We start from the raw sequence: 17,027 nt of genomic DNA on the forward strand, positions 1-17,027 counted from the left end.
CACTGGTTCCGGGTCTGATTCCGGGTTTTTCAGCCGCTGAAATGGTGAAATGTTGAAATGTTGCACAACTTCAACTTTGACCTTTGTTTTTCCTCCAATGGCGCAGGAAGGTTCCAGAACCGCCCCGGAACGAGCATGCGCATAACCGCGCCTTACGAAACCGTTACTATGCACTTTATCATTAATGTTATTCACTTTATTATTATTATTTACTCTATTACTATTTTAATTCATGTTGTTGTTCATGTTATTATTCATTTTATCAATTTTATTACTAAAATATTATTATTATTATTAACAAAACATGGCAAAACCAAGCCTCCGCCCACCAAACACATTAATTTTATAAATATTGTATTATAAAATGTATCATATTAAATAATAAACAAATTCATATCATTTTGTGAATTAGGTTGATTTATTTATTTTGAATTTTAACATTTTGCATAATCAGATATTGTATAACAGTTTTATGTTGTTATTTTCAAATTCTCATTTTTTTTTAATTATTAATATTCTTAAATATTTATTTATTCATAAAAACACAAAGAAAACTCTGAAAAGAAACAGAATAAAAGAATAAAACTCTGTGTCTCTGAGGCGGTTATGCGCGTATTCAGGGTCCGGGGCGCGCCGCCGATGACCCGGATGTGGAAGCACGTGTGCGCAGACGCGTGAGAGCTCGTTTCCAGAACACACTCGTCCTTTTCTCCTCTTTCCTGCTCCGTTCATCCGCCTGCACGCTCCCGCTCCGACCTCTCCTCTCAGTAAGTCTCTAAACATTTATAACATATTTATGTTTATGATCAAAGGGTCAAACTTTACATTTACGTAAATATATAAATGTTAAATATTATAAATGTTAATTTAACCTGCAGCTGTTTCATGAACGCGGACTTTTCACTGGAGCTTTCTGCAGATGCTTCAGTTCCTCCTCACACATTAAATATTATATATAAAATTATTATATATATATTATTCTTATTAAGGGTGATTAAGAAAGGACGCACGCGCTGACAGACTTTAACTGTTTAATCTAATTTAATCTGATTTAATCTGAGACCTGATGGATCCGCTGTCCCCAGGAAGTGCCTTTAAAACTCCATTTTGAGCTCTTTAGTGTGTGTGTGTGTGTGTGTGTGTGTGTGTGTGTGTGTGTGTGTGTGTGTGTGTGTGTGTGTGTGTGTGTGTGTGTGTGTGTGTGTGTGTGTGTGTGTGTGTGTGTGTGTGTGTGTGTGTGTGTGTGTGTGTGTGTGTGTGTGTGTGTGTGTGTGTGTGTGTGTGTGTGCGCGCGCGCACATGCTTTTCCAGTTTGACCTTGTGACGCGTGACCTGCAGAGAACACGTGGGGGGGAACCCGGAAGTAGTTTTGGGGGATTCATTAGAATTTAGTTTATGGAAATGTTAAATTAGTAGTTTGACATTAATTCACTGTTTAGTTGAATTGAATGAAATCATTAAAAGATAAATGTTAAAAAGTAAAGCAGAACAATTTTTTCACGTTTTAAAGTAAAAGCCTTGTTTCCATGGTAACCAGATGGTTTCGGAACAGGCTGTGTTAGCATCAGCGCCCTTATGCTAAAACAAGATTTATTATTATTATTATATGTATGATTCATTTTGATTTATTTTATTCATGATTATATATAAATATGTTTATATTTTAATGACTTGGTGTAAATTTAAACTAATGTAATATTAAACTATTATTCCTGTTCTTATATTTTATTGTTTTCTGTTCACTTTGCTGCATTAAGCTGCTGTAAAAATGATAAAAGAATATAAATATAATATTAAAGTCCTGTTTTCTACTTTAATACGATTATTTAGAAAGAAACCAGCAAATATTCACATTAAACAAAGTTTCATGAGACAAAAATGACTTTTTTTCCTTTAAAAAATCACTAAAAACAGTGAATTAATCATCTGAACAGATGTTGATTCATTTAATAATTGTAATTAATGATGAATCTGTGTAAACGGCTGCGTTCTAACGTTCCCGGTGTGTTTCCTGTTTGTTCCCGGTGTGTTTCCTGTTTGTTCCCGGTGTGTTTCCTGTTTGTTCCCGGTGTGTTTCCTGTTTGTTTCCTGTGTGTTTCCTGTTTGTTTCCTGTGTGTTTCCTGTTTGTTCCCCGTGTGTTTCCTGTTTGTTCCCCGTGTGTTCCCTGTTTGTTCCCGGTTTGTTTCCTGTTTGTTTGTTCCCGGTGTGTTTCCTGTTTGTTCCCCGTGTGTTTCCTGTTTGTTCCCCGTGTGTTTCCTGTTTGTTTGTTCCCGGTGTGTTTCCTGTTTGTTTGTTCCCGGTGTGTTTCCTGTTTGTTCCCGGTGTGTTTCCTGTTTGTTCCCCGTGTGTCTCCTGTTTGTTCCCGGTGTGTTTCCTGTTTGTTCCCCGTGTGTTTCCTGTTTGTTCCCCGTGTGTCTCCTGTTTGTTCCCCGTGTGTCTCCTGTTTGTTCCCCGTGTGTTTCCTGTTTGTTCCCCGTGTGTTTCCTGTTTGTTCCCCGTGTGTTTCCTGTTTGTTCCCGGTGTGTTTCCTGTTTGTTCCCCGTGTGTTTCCTGTTTGTTCCCCGTGTGTTTCCTGTTTGTTCCCCGTGTGTTTCCTGTTTGTTCCCCGTGTGTTTCCTGTTTGTTCCCCGTGTGTTTCCTGTTTGTTCCCCGTGTGTTTCCTGTTTGTTCCCCGTGTGTTTCCTGTTTGTTCCCCGTGTGTTTCCTGTGTGTTTCCTGTTTGTTCCCCGTGTGTTTCCTGTGTGTTTCCTGTTTGTTCCCCGTGTGTTTCCTGTTTGTTCCCCGTGTGTTCCCGGTGTGTTTCCTGTTTGTTCCCCGTGTGTTTCCTGTGCAGAGATGTTCCGTCTGCCGTCGGTCATGAAGCAGGTGCGGCCCGTGTGCCGGGCGCTGGCCCCTCACCTCACACGAGCGTACGCCAAGGACGTCAAGTTTGGAGCGGAAGCCCGCGCCCTCATGCTGCAGGGCGTCGACCTGCTGGCCGACACCGTGGCCGTCACCATGGGCCCCAAGGTGAGCGTCCAATCCGCTGCTCGGGGTCTGACCTGGCTGACCGTTGCCTGGTAACCGTAACCATGTCGGGGGGGGGGACTTGGACCAGGCTAGAGGTTAAAGTTTATGAATAATTAGGGGCGTGGCCTCTTGAGTGACAGCTTCACTTCTCCTCGGAGGCTAGTTGTCAGGATTAGCATCATTAGCATGCTAACATTAGCCGCTGCACGGCCCTTTTGATGACACCACTTCCTGCCTCTCCTCCAGGGCCGTAACGTCATCATCGAGCAGAGCTGGGGCAGCCCCAAGGTCACCAAGGACGGCGTGACCGTGGCCAAGAGCATCGACCTCAAGGACAAGTACATGAACATCGGCGCCAAGCTGGTGCAGGACGTGGCCAACAACACCAACGAGGAGGCCGGCGACGGCACCACCACCGCCACCGTGCTGGCCCGCGCCATCGCCAAGGAGGGCTTCGACACCATCAGCAAGGGCGCCAACCCCGTGGAGATCCGCCGCGGCGTCATGATGGCCGTGGAAACCGTCATCGTGGAGCTGAAGAATCTGTCCAAGCCCGTCACCACCCCCGAGGAGATCGCACAGGTGAGCGCGGCGAGCGGTGAACCCGGGGAACAACCGTCCTGAGTCTCTGGTTAGAAGCTTTAATAACGTGTTTCTCTTCTGAAGGTTGCCACGATCTCGGCCAACGGGGACGTGGAGATCGGCACCATCATCTCCAACGCCATGAAGAAGGTCGGCCGCAAGGGCGTCATCACGGTCAAGGTCAGTGACAGAGCGCCACAACTGGAATCAGACGCCATTTACACGCCATTTTCACTGTTTACCTCATTGTCCGTGTGTGTGTCTGAAGGTGTGTGCGTGCGTGTGTCTGAGGGCGTGTGCGTGTGTCTGAGGGCGTGTGCGTGTGTCTGAAGGCGTGTGCGTGCGTGTGTCTGAAGGCGTGTGCGTGTGTCTGAGGGCGTGTGCGTGTGTCTGAAGGCGTGTGCGTGCGTGTGTCTGAAGGCGTGTGCGTGTGTCTGAGGGCGTGTGCGTGTGTCTGAAGGCGTGTGCGTGCGTGTGTCTGAAGGCGTGTGCGTGTGTCTGAGGGCGTGTGCGTGTGTCTGAGGGCGTGTGCGTGTGTCTGAGGGCGTGTGCGTGTGTCTGAAGGCGTGTGCGTGTGTCTGAAGGCGTGTGCGTGTGTCTGAAGGCGTGTGTGTGTGTCTGAACGTGTGTGCGTGTCTCTGATGATGACTGTTCTTCCTCCTCAGGACGGTAAAACTCTGCACGATGAGCTGGAGATCATCGAGGGGATGAAGTTCGACCGCGGCTACATCTCCCCGTACTTCATCAACACGGCCAAAGGTGAGGCTGCGTGCGGCGAGGCATAACCACGATACTGTGGCGTGGCGTAACCACGAATAACCACGATGCTGCGGCGAGCTCTGCACCGGCGCGCGCTCCGGTAAAGGCGCTCGTCTAACCCGACCGTGTCTGTCTACAGGTCAGAAGGTGGAGTTCCAGGACGCCTACCTGCTGCTGAGCGAGAAGAAGATCTCCAGCGTGCAGAGCATCGTGCCGGCGCTCGAGATCGCCAACCAGCACCGCAAACCGCTGGTCATCGTGGCCGAGGACGTGGACGGGGAGGCTCTGAGCACCTTGGTCCTCAACAGGTGAAGCAGCAGAACGTTTCCTTGTTTGTGTCCTTGTTTGTTTCCTTGTTTGTGTCTTTGTTTCCTTGTTTGTCTTTGTTTCCTTGTTTGTTTCCTTGTTTGTGTCCTTGTTTCCTTGTTTGTGTCCTTGTTTCCTTGTTTGTGTCCTTGTTTCCTTGTTTGTGTCCTTGTTTGTGTCCTTGTTTGTTTCCTTGTTTGTTTCCTTGTTTGTGTCCTTGTTTGTGTCCTTGTTTCCTTGTTTGTGTCCTTGTTTCCTTGTTTGTGTCCTTGTTTGTGTCCTTGTTTCCTTGTTTGTGTCCTTGTTTCCTTGTTTGTGTCCTTGTTTGTTTCCTTGTTTGTGTCCTTGTTTCCTTGTTTGTGTCTTTGTTTCCTTGTTTGTGTCCTTGTGTCCTTGTTTGTTTCCTTGTTTGTTTCCTTGTTTGTTGTTTTGTTTACTTGTTTGTGTCCTTGTTTCCTTGTTTGTGTCCTTGTTTCCTTGTTTGTGTCCTTGTGTCCTTGTTTGTGTCCTTGTGTCCTTGTTTGTTTCCTTGTTTGTGTCCTTGTTTGTTTCCTTGTTTGTGTCTTTGTTTGTTTCCTTGTTTGTGTCTTTGTTTCCTTGTTTGTGTCCTTGTTTGTTTCCTTGTTTGTGTCCTTGTTTGTTGTTTTGTTTCCTTGTTTGTGTCCTTGTTTCCTTGTTTGTTTCCTTGTTTGTGTCTTTGTTTCGTTGTTTGTGTCCTTGTGTCCTTGTTTGTGTCCTTGTTTGTTTCCTTGTTTGTGTCCTTGTTTGTTTCCTTGTTTGTTGTTTTGTTTCCTTGTTTGTTGTTTTGTTTCCTTGTTTGTTGTTTTGTTTCCTTGTTTGTTTCCTTGTTTGTGTCTTTGTTTCCTTGTTTGTTTCCTTGTTTGTGTCTTTGTTTCCTTGTTTGTGTGATGAATGTGAACACGTTGATGACCCTAAGCGGTGGCGTCTGTGCCCGTCTCCAGGCTGAAGGTGGGTCTGCAGGTGGTCGCTGTGAAGGCTCCGGGCTTCGGGGACAACAGGAAGAACCAGCTGAGGGACATGGCCGTGGCCACCGGGGGAACCGTGAGTCCACTCTGACCCGAGTTTAGTCTGAGAGGCGTGAACAGAGCAGATGTGTCCGAGCGCTCACGCTTCGTTTAATGACTTAGATTATAACGAAAGTGTGAATCATCATTATTATTATTATTATTACTCTTCCCCGTGTGTGAGATGGCGTGCGTTTGTCGCCCTGCAGGTGTTCGGGGACGACGCCGTGTCCCTGGCTCTGGAGGACATCCAGGCTCACGACTTCGGGAAGATCGGCGAGGTGCAGATCACCAAAGACGACACGCTGCTGCTGAAGGGAGGCGGGAGCCCGGCCGAGGTGGATCGGCGTGCGGCCGAGATCGTGGAGCAGCTGGAGAACACCACCAGCGACTACGAGAAGGAGAAGCTCAACGAGAGGCTGGCCAAGCTGTCCGACGGCGTGGCCGTGCTCAAGGTAGGCGCCGCGCACACGGGCCGCTTCACGCCGTAGAGCCGCAGCAGACGGGACGAAGCCGCGATGAAGCTGTGACGCCGTCAGTGACGCTCTCTGTGTTTCAGATCGGAGGGACGAGCGACGTTGAGGTGAACGAGAAGAAGGACCGCGTGACGGACGCTCTGAACGCCACGCGGGCGGCCGTGGAGGAGGGCATCGTCCCCGGGGGAGGCTGCGCTCTGCTGCGTTGCATCCCGGCGCTCGACACCATCAAGACCGCCAACGCCGACCAGAAGATTGGTGAGTACCCGCAGCACCCGTTTACATGTTTGCTGCTCGCCGACTGACGGCCACTCTATATCTTCACACCGACGTCCCTGAGCGTTCCGGTGTTACCGTGAAAACAAACGCCGTGGAGGTGATGTCATCGCATCACGTGTGTCAGGTTTTTGACCATAGATCGGAAACGAACGCCGCCGTGTTTGGTTCACGATTTCCTCCGAAGACTCAGAACGAACAGAACTTTAATCCAGGATATAAACGCCGACTGGACGTCTCGTCACACGCTCGATCTCACGCTTCGTTTACATTGATTCTGATTTGAACTTGTGGCGTTCATAGACTCGATCGCGTTTGCTGCGAACGCTCAGTTTCTGCTGCGTAGCTAACGGGGAAATGTCGACTTTGTTGCGGTCACCGTGGTAACCGTTAAAGATGTTTGAAATGTGACTCACTCTTCGTAACTTCCTCTGGGTCCAAACAGGAGTGGAGATCATCCGGCGGGCGCTCCGTATCCCCGCCATGACCATCGCTAAGAACGCCGGCGTGGAGGGCTCGCTGGTGGTGGAGAGGATCCTGCAGGGCGCCGCCGAGGTCGGCTACGACGCCATGCAGGGCGAGTACGTCAACATGGTGGAGAAGGGCATCATCGACCCCACAAAGGTACGTTTCAGACGCCGATCCACGGGAAATCCTCGTGTTGTGAGACGACGAAGTCCGTTTAGAGACGCAGAAAGATATTTTGTGTTTTTGTCATTTTTTAAAACTCTTTTTGTCGTTTATTTTGAATCGTTTTGTGTCTTTGTGGAAGTTTCTGTCACTTTGCCGTCGTCAGTGTGTTTGTTTTTGATCGTTCTCCTCAAAGCAGCTTCAGTCCAAAGCAACTGGACCTGGTTCTTTGTCAGGAAGACGTTTCACCTCTGATCCAAGAGGCTTCATCAGTTCATGTACGCATCTGACCAGGACCAGGACCAGGCTGGGACTGGGACTGGACCAGGGCCAGGACCAGGCTGGGACTGGACCAGGACCAGGCTGGGACTGGTCCAACTAGCTGGTGTGAGATCCGGGTATTTAACCTCTCACAGGCCGATGACGTCACTGGAACCCTTTGTGTCGTTAGAGTGACAGTCGCTGGTGGAAGTAGGTCTGGACTTGGTTAGTGCTGGTCCTGGACCTGGATCCACCTCTGATCCAAGAGGCAAGAGACTCCGATTGTCGTTCAGACTCAATAGAGCACCAACCAAGTCGAAACCAACTTCCCACCAACGACTGTCACTCTAACGACGGAGCACAAAGGGTTTCAGTGACATCATCGACCTGTGAGAGGTTAAATACCCGGATCTCCACACCAGTTAGTTGGACCAGTCCCAGCCTGGTCCTGGTCCTGGTCCAGTCCCAGCCTGGTCCTGGTCCTGGTCCTGGTCCAGTCCCAGCCTGGTCCTGGTCCAGTTGCTTTGAACTGAAGCTGCTTTGAGGAGAACGACGACCTGAACACATGAGAACCTTCAGACTTTTGATCGTTTTGTGTTTATTTTTTAATCAGTTAGCGTCATTTTGCGTCTCTGGAGCGTTCCTGTGTCTCTTTATAGTGACTCTGGGTCGTTTGGAGTTGTTTGAACGAGTGTGTGTGACGTGAGGAGCTTCACTTACGTACGAACACAAACCGCGGCCTGTGTTTGGAAGTGCTGCGTTTGTCCTCCCGACCCGTCGCACGTGGACCTGAACTCTTCATACTGCATCATCATCACAGCGCCGCCGCAGAGGGTTTAACATCGGCGTGAGTCGAAGCGTCTCAGAGACGATGAAGGAGCGTGTGCGTCGGTATCAAGGGAGAGAACCATCAGTAACATCAACGACAGTGGAAAAGAGGTGTTATTGTGGGCGTATCAGCATTACATCATCCTCTCCTGCTTTGTTGTGGGGTCACATGAACACTGTCTGAGTGACCTCTGACCTTTGGCGTGCGTGCCAGAGGATATTAAACACGCCGCACTTGTGATTTTGTGACATCGTCAGCAGTTGATGTGAATATTTAAGACGTTCGACGCGTTTATTTGATCTCCTACAGACTAAAACCGTGGACTTTAGCGAACCGTTCTGATTGTTTGAGAGCGTAAAAGTGAAACCGTCTCATTCTCCCGTTCTCTCTCTCTGCAGGTGGTGCGAACGGCGCTGCTGGACGCCGCAGGAGTCGCCTCTCTGCTCTCCACCGCCGAGGCCGTCGTCACGGAGATACCGAAGGAGGAGAAGGAGATGCCCGGAGGCGGCATGGGAGGAATGGGAGGCATGGGCGGCATGGGAGGAATGGGCGGCATGGGTTTCTGAGCCGCCCCTCCTGACTGTACAGACTAATGCGGGCAGAGCGGCGCAGGAGAGGCCGGCCGCAGGAAACCTCCGCCCGCCTCCGCCCGAACTGACTCGCCATGATGAGAAACGCTGGATCATCTCCCCTCCCACTGCTTCACCCGCTCCTCTGGGTCCCGGAGGAGTCGGCCTCGCTCCCATCGAACCAGATCAACGCCACCTCGACTCTAACACGAAGAGAACGCGCAGATTTCCAAACCGTGGTCGGAGAACACCGCAAACGCATCGTCGGCGCTCGACTTCACAAAGAGAGCGGCGCCGTTTATTCTATTTTCTTAATTCTTGTTTTTTATAAATATATAAACCTGTTTGTTTGTTTCCCCGGCGAATATTTGAGTTGCAGTCGTTTGATTTACTTAAACCTTTTTTTTGTGCCGTTCGTGACCACAGAAGAAGAAGAGCGGCGCCCAAACCACCCGTCCGTCCGTCTGTCTGTCTGTCTGTCTTCTCACGTCTGAAGTAACGTCTACGGAGACGGCGTGTTCGTGCAGCGGCGTGAGTTTCCGGTGTTCGCCTCGTTGAATGTGAGCGTTGGAGCTCGAGTTACAAAGAGGTTCAAGGTGTAAATGTGAAACCGTGGCGTCGTCGTGGCGTCGAACGCCTCGTCTCCCCCTCATCCGCTTCATTACGGCGTAAACGCGCAGGATCTTCTTCACTCACTTCTGTTTTGTACGATGTCGACGTGATTAACGGTGATTTTTCTTTTTTAATTTAATAAAGTCGATTGTTCAGATGCTTTGGTGACTGGAGTTCTTTAAACGTGTGTCTGTGTTTAAATCTTAAGATTCAGACTTTAATCTGCGGATTATCTTCTATCCGCGCGTGTGCGTGCGTGTGTGTGTCTGTGTCTGTAGGTGTTTTTTACCAGAACAAGATTAAAAATGATCATAAAGAAAGTGGGCTGGAGTCCAGGTCAGGACCCAAAGAACCAGGTCCAGGTCAGGACCCAAAGAACCAGGTCCAGGTCAGGACCCAAAGAACCAGGTCCAGGTCAGGACCCACAGAACCAGGTCCAGGTCAGGACCCTAAGAACCAGGTCCAGGTCAGGACCCAAAGAACCAGGTCCAGGTCAGGACCCACAGAACCAGGTCCAGGTCAGGACCCACAGAACCAGGTCCAGGTCAGGACCCAAAGAACCAGGTCCAGGTCAGGACCCACAGAACCAGGTCCAGGTCAGGACCCTAAGAACCAGGTCCAGGTCAGGACCCAAAGAACCAGGTCCAGGTCAGGACCCACAGAACCAGGTCCAGGTCAGGACCCACAGAACCAGGTCCAGGTCAGGACCCAAAGAACCAGGTCCAGGTCAGGACCCAAAGAACCAGGTCCAGGTCAGGACCCAAAGAACCAGGTCCAGGTCCAAGCGTGTGAACTGTGTTTCCTCAGGAGGGGGTCTGGAGTCTCCCTTAGAGAGAGGGGGAGAAGTTCAGCATCCGTGAGGAACTCGGAGTAGAGCCGCTGCTCCTTTGCGTTGAAAGGAGCCAGTTGAGGTGGTTCAGGATCATCTGGTCTGGATGAACCCTGGGCGCCTCCCTAGGGAGGTGTTCCAGGCACGTCCAGCTGGGAGGAGGCCTCGGGGAAGACCCAGGACCAGGTGCAGAGATTAGATCTCCACACTGGCCTGGGAACGCCTCAGGATCCCCCAGTTAGAGCTGGTTAATGTGGCCCGGGAAAGGGAAGTTTGGGGTCCCCTGCTGGAGCTGCTGCCCCTGAGACCTGATCCAGGATCAGAGGCTGGAGCTGCTGCCCCTGAGACCTGATCCAGGATCAGAGGCTGGAGCTGCTGCCCCTGAGACCTGATCCAGGATCAGAGGCTGGAGCTGCTGCCCCTGAGACCTGATCCAGGATCAGAGGCTGGAGCTGCTGCCCCTGAGACCTGATCCAGGACCAGAGGCTGGAGCTGCTGCCCCTGAGACCTGATCCAGGATCAGAGGCTGGAGCTGCCGCCCCTGAGACCTGATCCAGGATCAGAGGCTGGAGCTGAGATGAGATGGTCGAACATTAAAGAAAGAAAACGTCTGCGATGAGTCGTGACTTTACAGAAAGAACAAATCTCATCTGTGATTTTAGTAAAAACTCTTATTTTTAACCACATTTTTGAAATCCGAAGTTATTTGATGCATTTTGCTCCATAAAAAAATAAAAATACAATCAAATGAATTATTTGATTGCTTTAAAATAATTATATTTATAAATTTACAATAAAAAAGTGACAATGTTCTAAAATTAAAGTGGAAAATTCACAATAAAAAATCCTAAATTCACAATAAAGTCTCTTAAAGTGGAAATTTATAAGAATTTTCTTTATAAAGTTGGAAAAACTAACGTTGCCGTTTGTAAATGAATCATTTTTGCACAGAAACTGAACAAAACAGGAAGGAACAGTTCTGCTTCTGTTTGAAGTTTCTCCCATTTTAAACCCAAGTGTAAAGTCTCACCTCGATGATCTGTGACCTTCAAGCGCCTGCTTTGACCTTCACAGCAGGTCAGAGGTCACGGAGAAGCGTGTGACCTTCACAGCCGGTCAGAGGTCACGGAGAAGCGTGTGACCTTCACAGCCGGTCAGAGGTCACGGAGAAGCGTGTGACCTTCACAGCCGGTCAGAGGTCACAGAGAAGCGTGTGACCTTCACAGCAGGTCAGAGGTCACAGAGACGCGTGTGACCTCTGACCTTTCCTCTGAAGATCCCGTTTCTGTGCAGGAAACTGAACAAACACTCGTCCGTTTGTTGTAAAAATAGTTTATGAATCATGCAGTTTGGTACATTTCAACAGTTCACTTCACTTCCTGTCCCCGTCCCGTCAAACACACACACACACACACACTCACACACACACACACACACACGTTCTTAAAACGCCGTTTCTACGCCTCTGACGTGACCTTTAAATATTTACACTTCAACTACGTCATAAATACGTTAAAACAGGGTAAATATGTTTTTAAAAGCATTAAAAAGAATTATAAACTGCTGATGTTTCCCCTCTGCTGTTTAATTATATATATATTTATTTATTTATATTTATATTTAATGATGAAAGAAGAAAAGGAAAAACACGTCACCTGATGAAGTCACTTCCTGATCGTTTACGTTTGTGCTCGTTCCACTGATTTAAACTCTGTTTCCTCTGCGTTTGAAACTCTGCAGCTTTGGTTTCCACCATTTTAGATTAAAAATATATAAATTTATATAAAATATAAATATGGAGCCGGGGGAAATAATCAGGAGGACAGAGTTTCTGAGATTAAAGGGGAAATTTACAATAGAAAATGAATATTCTCTGAGATCAAAGCTGAAAATCAGAGGTTTTTTTCATTATAAATTTACAATAAAAAGTGAGAAAATTCTCTGAGATTAAAAAGGTAAATTCATGATAAAAATAAAAAACTATTCTGAGATTAAAGTGGAAAAAGTGAGATTTTTCTTTATGAATTTACTATAAAAAAGTGACGATATTCTGTTATTAAAGTGTCAAATTCCCAATAAAAACTGTTTCTTAAAGTGGGAAATTAATAAGAATTTTCTTTATAAATTTAAAATAACTAACGCGGCGTATTATAATAATAATAATTATAATAATATTAATAATAATAAAGCAGTCGTGTGGTGACACATTAACACGTCCCGCTTCATGAGTTTTGTGGTTTAACATTAATTCCTTTAGTTGCTTCGTGCCCTTCACGCTCCGTCGTCACAGTTCAGACGCCACCTGGAGCCTGAACTCTGCGGCTCGAGTGTCGTCACGTGACCTTCGTCCTCGCTCTGACCGCCGTGACACCAACGGGAGAGACGCTGCCGTCAGCTGTGCACCGGAACCTTCTACGTCTTTCACAAACATTTCCTTTGGAATAAAAACAATATTTTCAGGATTTAACCAGCGTTTGGAGCACACGATGGAAACCACCTTCTTCACTGGTCCTGGTCCTGGTCCTGGTCCTGGCCCTGGTCCTGGATCCTGGTCCTGGTCCTGGTCCTGGTTCTGGTCCTGGTCCTGGTCCTGGATCCTAAATGTGTGCGTCCACAGGAAACCAGGTGCAGCGACTCCAAACGCTGTAGTACCCATGCCAGGCCTGGAGGTGGCGCTGTAACTGCCACAGAAACACACCAACAACAGAGAAGAAGAGACGGGGAGACGCTGTGGAGAATCCTTCACTCTGCAGTTAGTGTCCTCACTGAGCAGAGGGGGCTGCTGGGAGCCCCTTCACTCTGCAGTTAGTGTCCTCACTGAGCAGAGGGGGCTGCTGGGAGCCCCTTCACTCTGCAGTTAGTGTCCTCACTGAGCAGAGGGTGCTGCTGGGAGCCCCTTCACTCTGCAGTTAGTGTCCTCACTGAGCAGAGGGGGCTGCTGGGAGCCCCTTCACTCTGCAGTTAGTGTCCTCACTGAGCAGAGGGTGCTGCTGGGAGCCCCATCACTCTGCAGTTAGTGTCCTCACTGAGCAGAGGGGGCTGCTGGGAGCCCCTTCACTCTGCAGTTAGTGTCCTCACTGAGCAGAGGGTGCTGCTGGGAGCCCCTTCACTCTGCAGTTAGTGTCCTCACTGAGCAGAGGGGGCTGCTGGGAGCCCCTTCACTCTGCAGTTAGTGTCCTCACTGAGCAGAGGGGGCTGCTGGGAGCCCCTTCACTCTGCAGTTAGTGTCCTCACTGGGTCCGTCTCTGTCCTCTCACGCAGCAGCACTGATGTTGTTATGTGACGCCGCGGGGTCAGAGGTCGGAGGTGGGGCCATGACGCCGTCCTTTAACAAAGTCTGAGCTTTCACCGTCCAGACCACAACGCCATGGGGGGCGTTTACAATCCTCACACTCTGGGACCCGGTTTCTAAAGATCCTGGTTAACGATAACGAACCAGACTTAACAAGACTGAACCAGACTAAAGATCTTAACAGAGTGAAAACACTCTGTGGTGACGGGTTCTTAGAAGGAGCCGCAGCGCCTGATCTGCTCTGGCCCTAAATTTTAAACAGTTTCTAAACTAAACCATGAGAAGTCGAAGTTGGATCAGCGATCAGATGGTTTTTAGCTGCAGTCTTAAACTCTGTCGCTGTCAGAGGAAGCGTGCTGCGTCTGGTGAAACGAGGAACCGATGTTGCACCCGTTCATGTCGACCTGAGACAAGACACGTGAAGCTCGTTCGTCCTAAAGACCTGCACAGAAACATAGTTCCTTGCATCCTCTCTCACGTGGAGCTTAAGTAGAAAAAGGAACATTTCACATCCTCCAAACTGATGAGTACCGTATTTTCCGCATTATAAGGTGCATAGAACAGACGCTACAGTGGAGGCTGGGGTCACGTTAAGGACCGCCTCTAAACTCATTGATGCTAAGTTGGCGTGCTAGCGCTGTTGCCTTCAGTGGAACAGTGATCGTACGGACTCTTCTTCTTGCTGCTCTCACTGTTGGAGTTTGTCCTCCAGCTGCAGCCGTCTCGCTCTGTTCCCTCTGAACTCTGTTTAGTCTTCTTTACTCGGCGCAGGTCGTCTTGTTGCTTCCTCCACTTCGGCACCATTGATTGGTTCATGTTCAACTCTCTGGCTGCTGCTCTGTTCCCGTGTTCTGCTGCGTGACTAATGGCCTTGAGTGTAAACTCTGCGTCGTAAGCGTGTCTCTTAACAGGAGCCATTTTGGGCTCTTTACACAAACACACACATGGAAATGAAACGGCACGCTTCACGCAGTCGTATATCTCAACATGCACCGCGCGTTACTTCTTCTACGGGGAAAATAGAGTCGGCGGCTGCTCACCGTAGTTGGAGACCTGTTGTGGCTCAATATTGGTCCATATATAAGGAGCACCGGGTTATAAGGAGCACCGCATTATAAGGAGCACTGAGACATGTGGAGGTTTTTAGGTGCAACTTATAGTGCGGAGAATACGGTAGGTCTTTAATCGTTAATCGCCTGCTAACGGGGGAAACACTGTTAAAAAAACACTCCTTTCTCTGTTGGAACTTGACACAGACTCATCTGAGACACACGTGATCTGTACAATCTTCACATCCTGACATCTGTTTCTGGAAGACATGAACGTGTAAAGTGTCTTTTCTAAAGCAGCTTTTTAAGGTGCAGCCACAGTTCAGTGGTGGTTAAATGTTGGTTGGAGCGGCTGCTGATGTTTCACCACCAGCCACAGGTCGTTAGGTTCTGATCATGGAAGTGTGTCGTGTGTTCTGACGGAGCCGGTGGATCCACCTCCGTTAGAAAAGACGAGACACTGTTGGGGATAAACTTGGTCGTTGTTGAGAGAAAGGCACAGTCGGGACACAGGGAGCCGCTCCTCGCCGTGTGTGTTTGTGTCGGGGTTTGTGGCAGTGCTACGTGTGGTGAACCTCGTGGAACATGAGCTCACGAGGGATGGCCGTCTCCACGCCGTGCACGGAGGAGGCGCGGCGCTCGAACGCAGACACCATCTGCTTCACCACCTCGTCGAAGAAGACGTGAGCGAGCTGGGAGTGGAGGAGCGAGCGAAACTCGAAGGAGATCTGAGGAGAGGAGACAGGATCAAGTCAGCGGCTGGATTTCACACTGGTCACGGCTCAGACTGTGGTCGTGCTGCCCGCAGAGATACAAACACTTCTTTATAATCATGATTTACACACGTGGAAATATATTCTCCGTAAATGACGACGCATATTTGCATCTATGTTTCTCACCACAGACACTTAGTGTGACATGAACCCTGAGAGTTTCTGTCCTCGCCTGAACCACTGCAGCTGTTTTGCGCCTGAACCGGATTAAAAACCTGAATTTCCACAGCGGGTTTTATCCGTCGTGGGTCAGGGACCTTCAGCACTCACTGGATCGGTTCACAGCCGAGTGTGAAACGGCCGGGATGAGGATCAGCATCTCTGGATCTGAGGCCGTGGCTCTCAGCAGGAAACCGCTGGATTGTTACTCCGGGTCTGGAATGAGTCCTGACCCCAAGTGAAGGACTTCAAGCACCTCGGGATCTGGTTCACGAGTGAGGGGACGATGGAGCGTGAGTTTGGCCGGAGAATCGGAGCAGCGGGGGCGGAGCTGCAGTCGCTCTACCGCACCGTTGTGATGAACAGAGAGCTGAGGAAGACAAAGCTCTGGATCTACCCTCAGTCCTGGTCCCTACCCTCACCTGTGGTCCTGAAAGCTGGGTCAGGACCCAAAGAACCAGGTCCAGGTCAGGACCCAAAGAACCAGGTCCAGGTCAGGACCCAAAGAACCAGGTCCAGGTCAGGACCCAAAGAACCAGGTCCAGGTCAGGACCCAAAGAACCAGGTCCAGGTCAGGACCCACAGAACCAGGTCCAGGTCCAAGCGTGTGAACTGTGTTTCCTCAGGAGGGGGTCTGGAGTCTCCCTTAGAGAGAGGGGGAGAAGTTCAGCATCCGTGAGGAACTCGGAGTAGAGCCGCTGCTCCTTTGTGTTGAAAGGAGCCAGTTGAGGTGGTTCAGGATCATCTGGTAAGGATGAACCCTGGGCGCCTCCCTAGGGAGGTGTTCCAGGCACGTCCAGCTGGGAGGAGGCCTCGGGGAAGACCCAGGACCAGGTGGAGAGATTAGATCTCCACACTGGCCTGGGAACGCCTCAGGATCCCCCAGTTAGAGCTGGTTAATGTGGCCCGGGCTCAAATTACTTTACGTAATTTACAAAAAGATTCTGACTCTGAACCTGATCCAGTGAGAAACACAGACATGAGCAAAGGTTCAACCCCCGTCTCTGCCCCTCTTCCTCTTTAGCACGTGTGAACGCTGCAGGCGGCGTCTACTCACAGAGAAGTCCACGGTGCAGGTGCGAGGGTATCCGGGGAGGCCGGGGCTGAAGCGCCACACCGTCTCCAGGTGGTTGAAGAGTTTCGCCTCGGAGCAGGACGCCTGAGAAGCAACACAACAGGTCACTGAGATTACGTCACTGCAAAGAACCAGAGCATTCATTTCTAATGTGATTTATTATTAATCAGCCCTTTGAAACTCTGCTGACTCAGGGATTATTAACTAAACAACTTCTCCGACACGACCACCGACTCGGCTGAACTGTTCTTACTTATTTATAATTTAGCACGTTTCACGGCTAAAGTCTGGTTCCTTTGACCAGTGTGAGTGCAACCGTACCACGTCTAGGAGCGGCACGCTTGCCGTCCACGGCCCGTTTGGGAGGGGTGGGCTTTAGTAAAGCACGTTTGCACGTGTACGAGCACGAGCGTGCGCACGTGTACGAGCACGAGGCCTACGGCGGTTCTGAGGTCATTTCCTGTGCGCCTGTTGGGACGTAGAAAAAAGAAGGAGGGACCATGCGCGGACATTTC

The 17,027-nt window shown here is 49.5% G+C and overlaps 2 protein-coding genes across 2 annotated transcripts in view; one reads left to right on the plus strand and one right to left on the minus strand.

Moving 5' to 3' along the window:
- Window positions 1-686: 686 nt before the first annotated feature.
- hspd1 (heat shock 60 protein 1) lies at window positions 687-9,492 on the plus strand. Its single transcript, XM_083921226.1, has 11 exons — window positions 687-767; window positions 2,835-3,010; window positions 3,257-3,592; window positions 3,677-3,772; window positions 4,258-4,351; window positions 4,491-4,659; window positions 5,620-5,719; window positions 5,892-6,137; window positions 6,242-6,416; window positions 6,880-7,058; window positions 8,553-9,492. Exons 2-11 carry the CDS (start codon window positions 2,837-2,839, stop codon window positions 8,718-8,720), a joined length of 1,737 nt encoding a protein of 578 aa, XP_083777352.1. The 5' UTR covers window positions 687-767; window positions 2,835-2,836; the 3' UTR covers window positions 8,721-9,492.
- A 3,748-nt stretch (window positions 9,493-13,240) lies between these two features.
- Window positions 13,241-17,027, minus strand: part of coq10b (coenzyme Q10B) — a 14,209-nt gene continuing 10,422 nt past the window's right edge. The window contains exons 4-5 of the mRNA XM_083921231.1: window positions 16,495-16,596; window positions 13,241-15,233 (exon numbers count right to left, since the gene is read on the minus strand). Of these exons, the coding sequence (XP_083777357.1) occupies window positions 15,066-15,233; window positions 16,495-16,596 (270 nt within the window). The 3' untranslated portion in view covers window positions 13,241-15,065. The remainder of the gene's footprint in view (window positions 15,234-16,494; window positions 16,597-17,027) is intronic.

Source organism: Echiichthys vipera (genome assembly GCF_963691815.1).
Source record: "Echiichthys vipera genome assembly, chromosome: 10".
NCBI classification, from domain to species: domain Eukaryota; kingdom Metazoa; phylum Chordata; class Actinopteri; order Perciformes; family Trachinidae; genus Echiichthys; species Echiichthys vipera.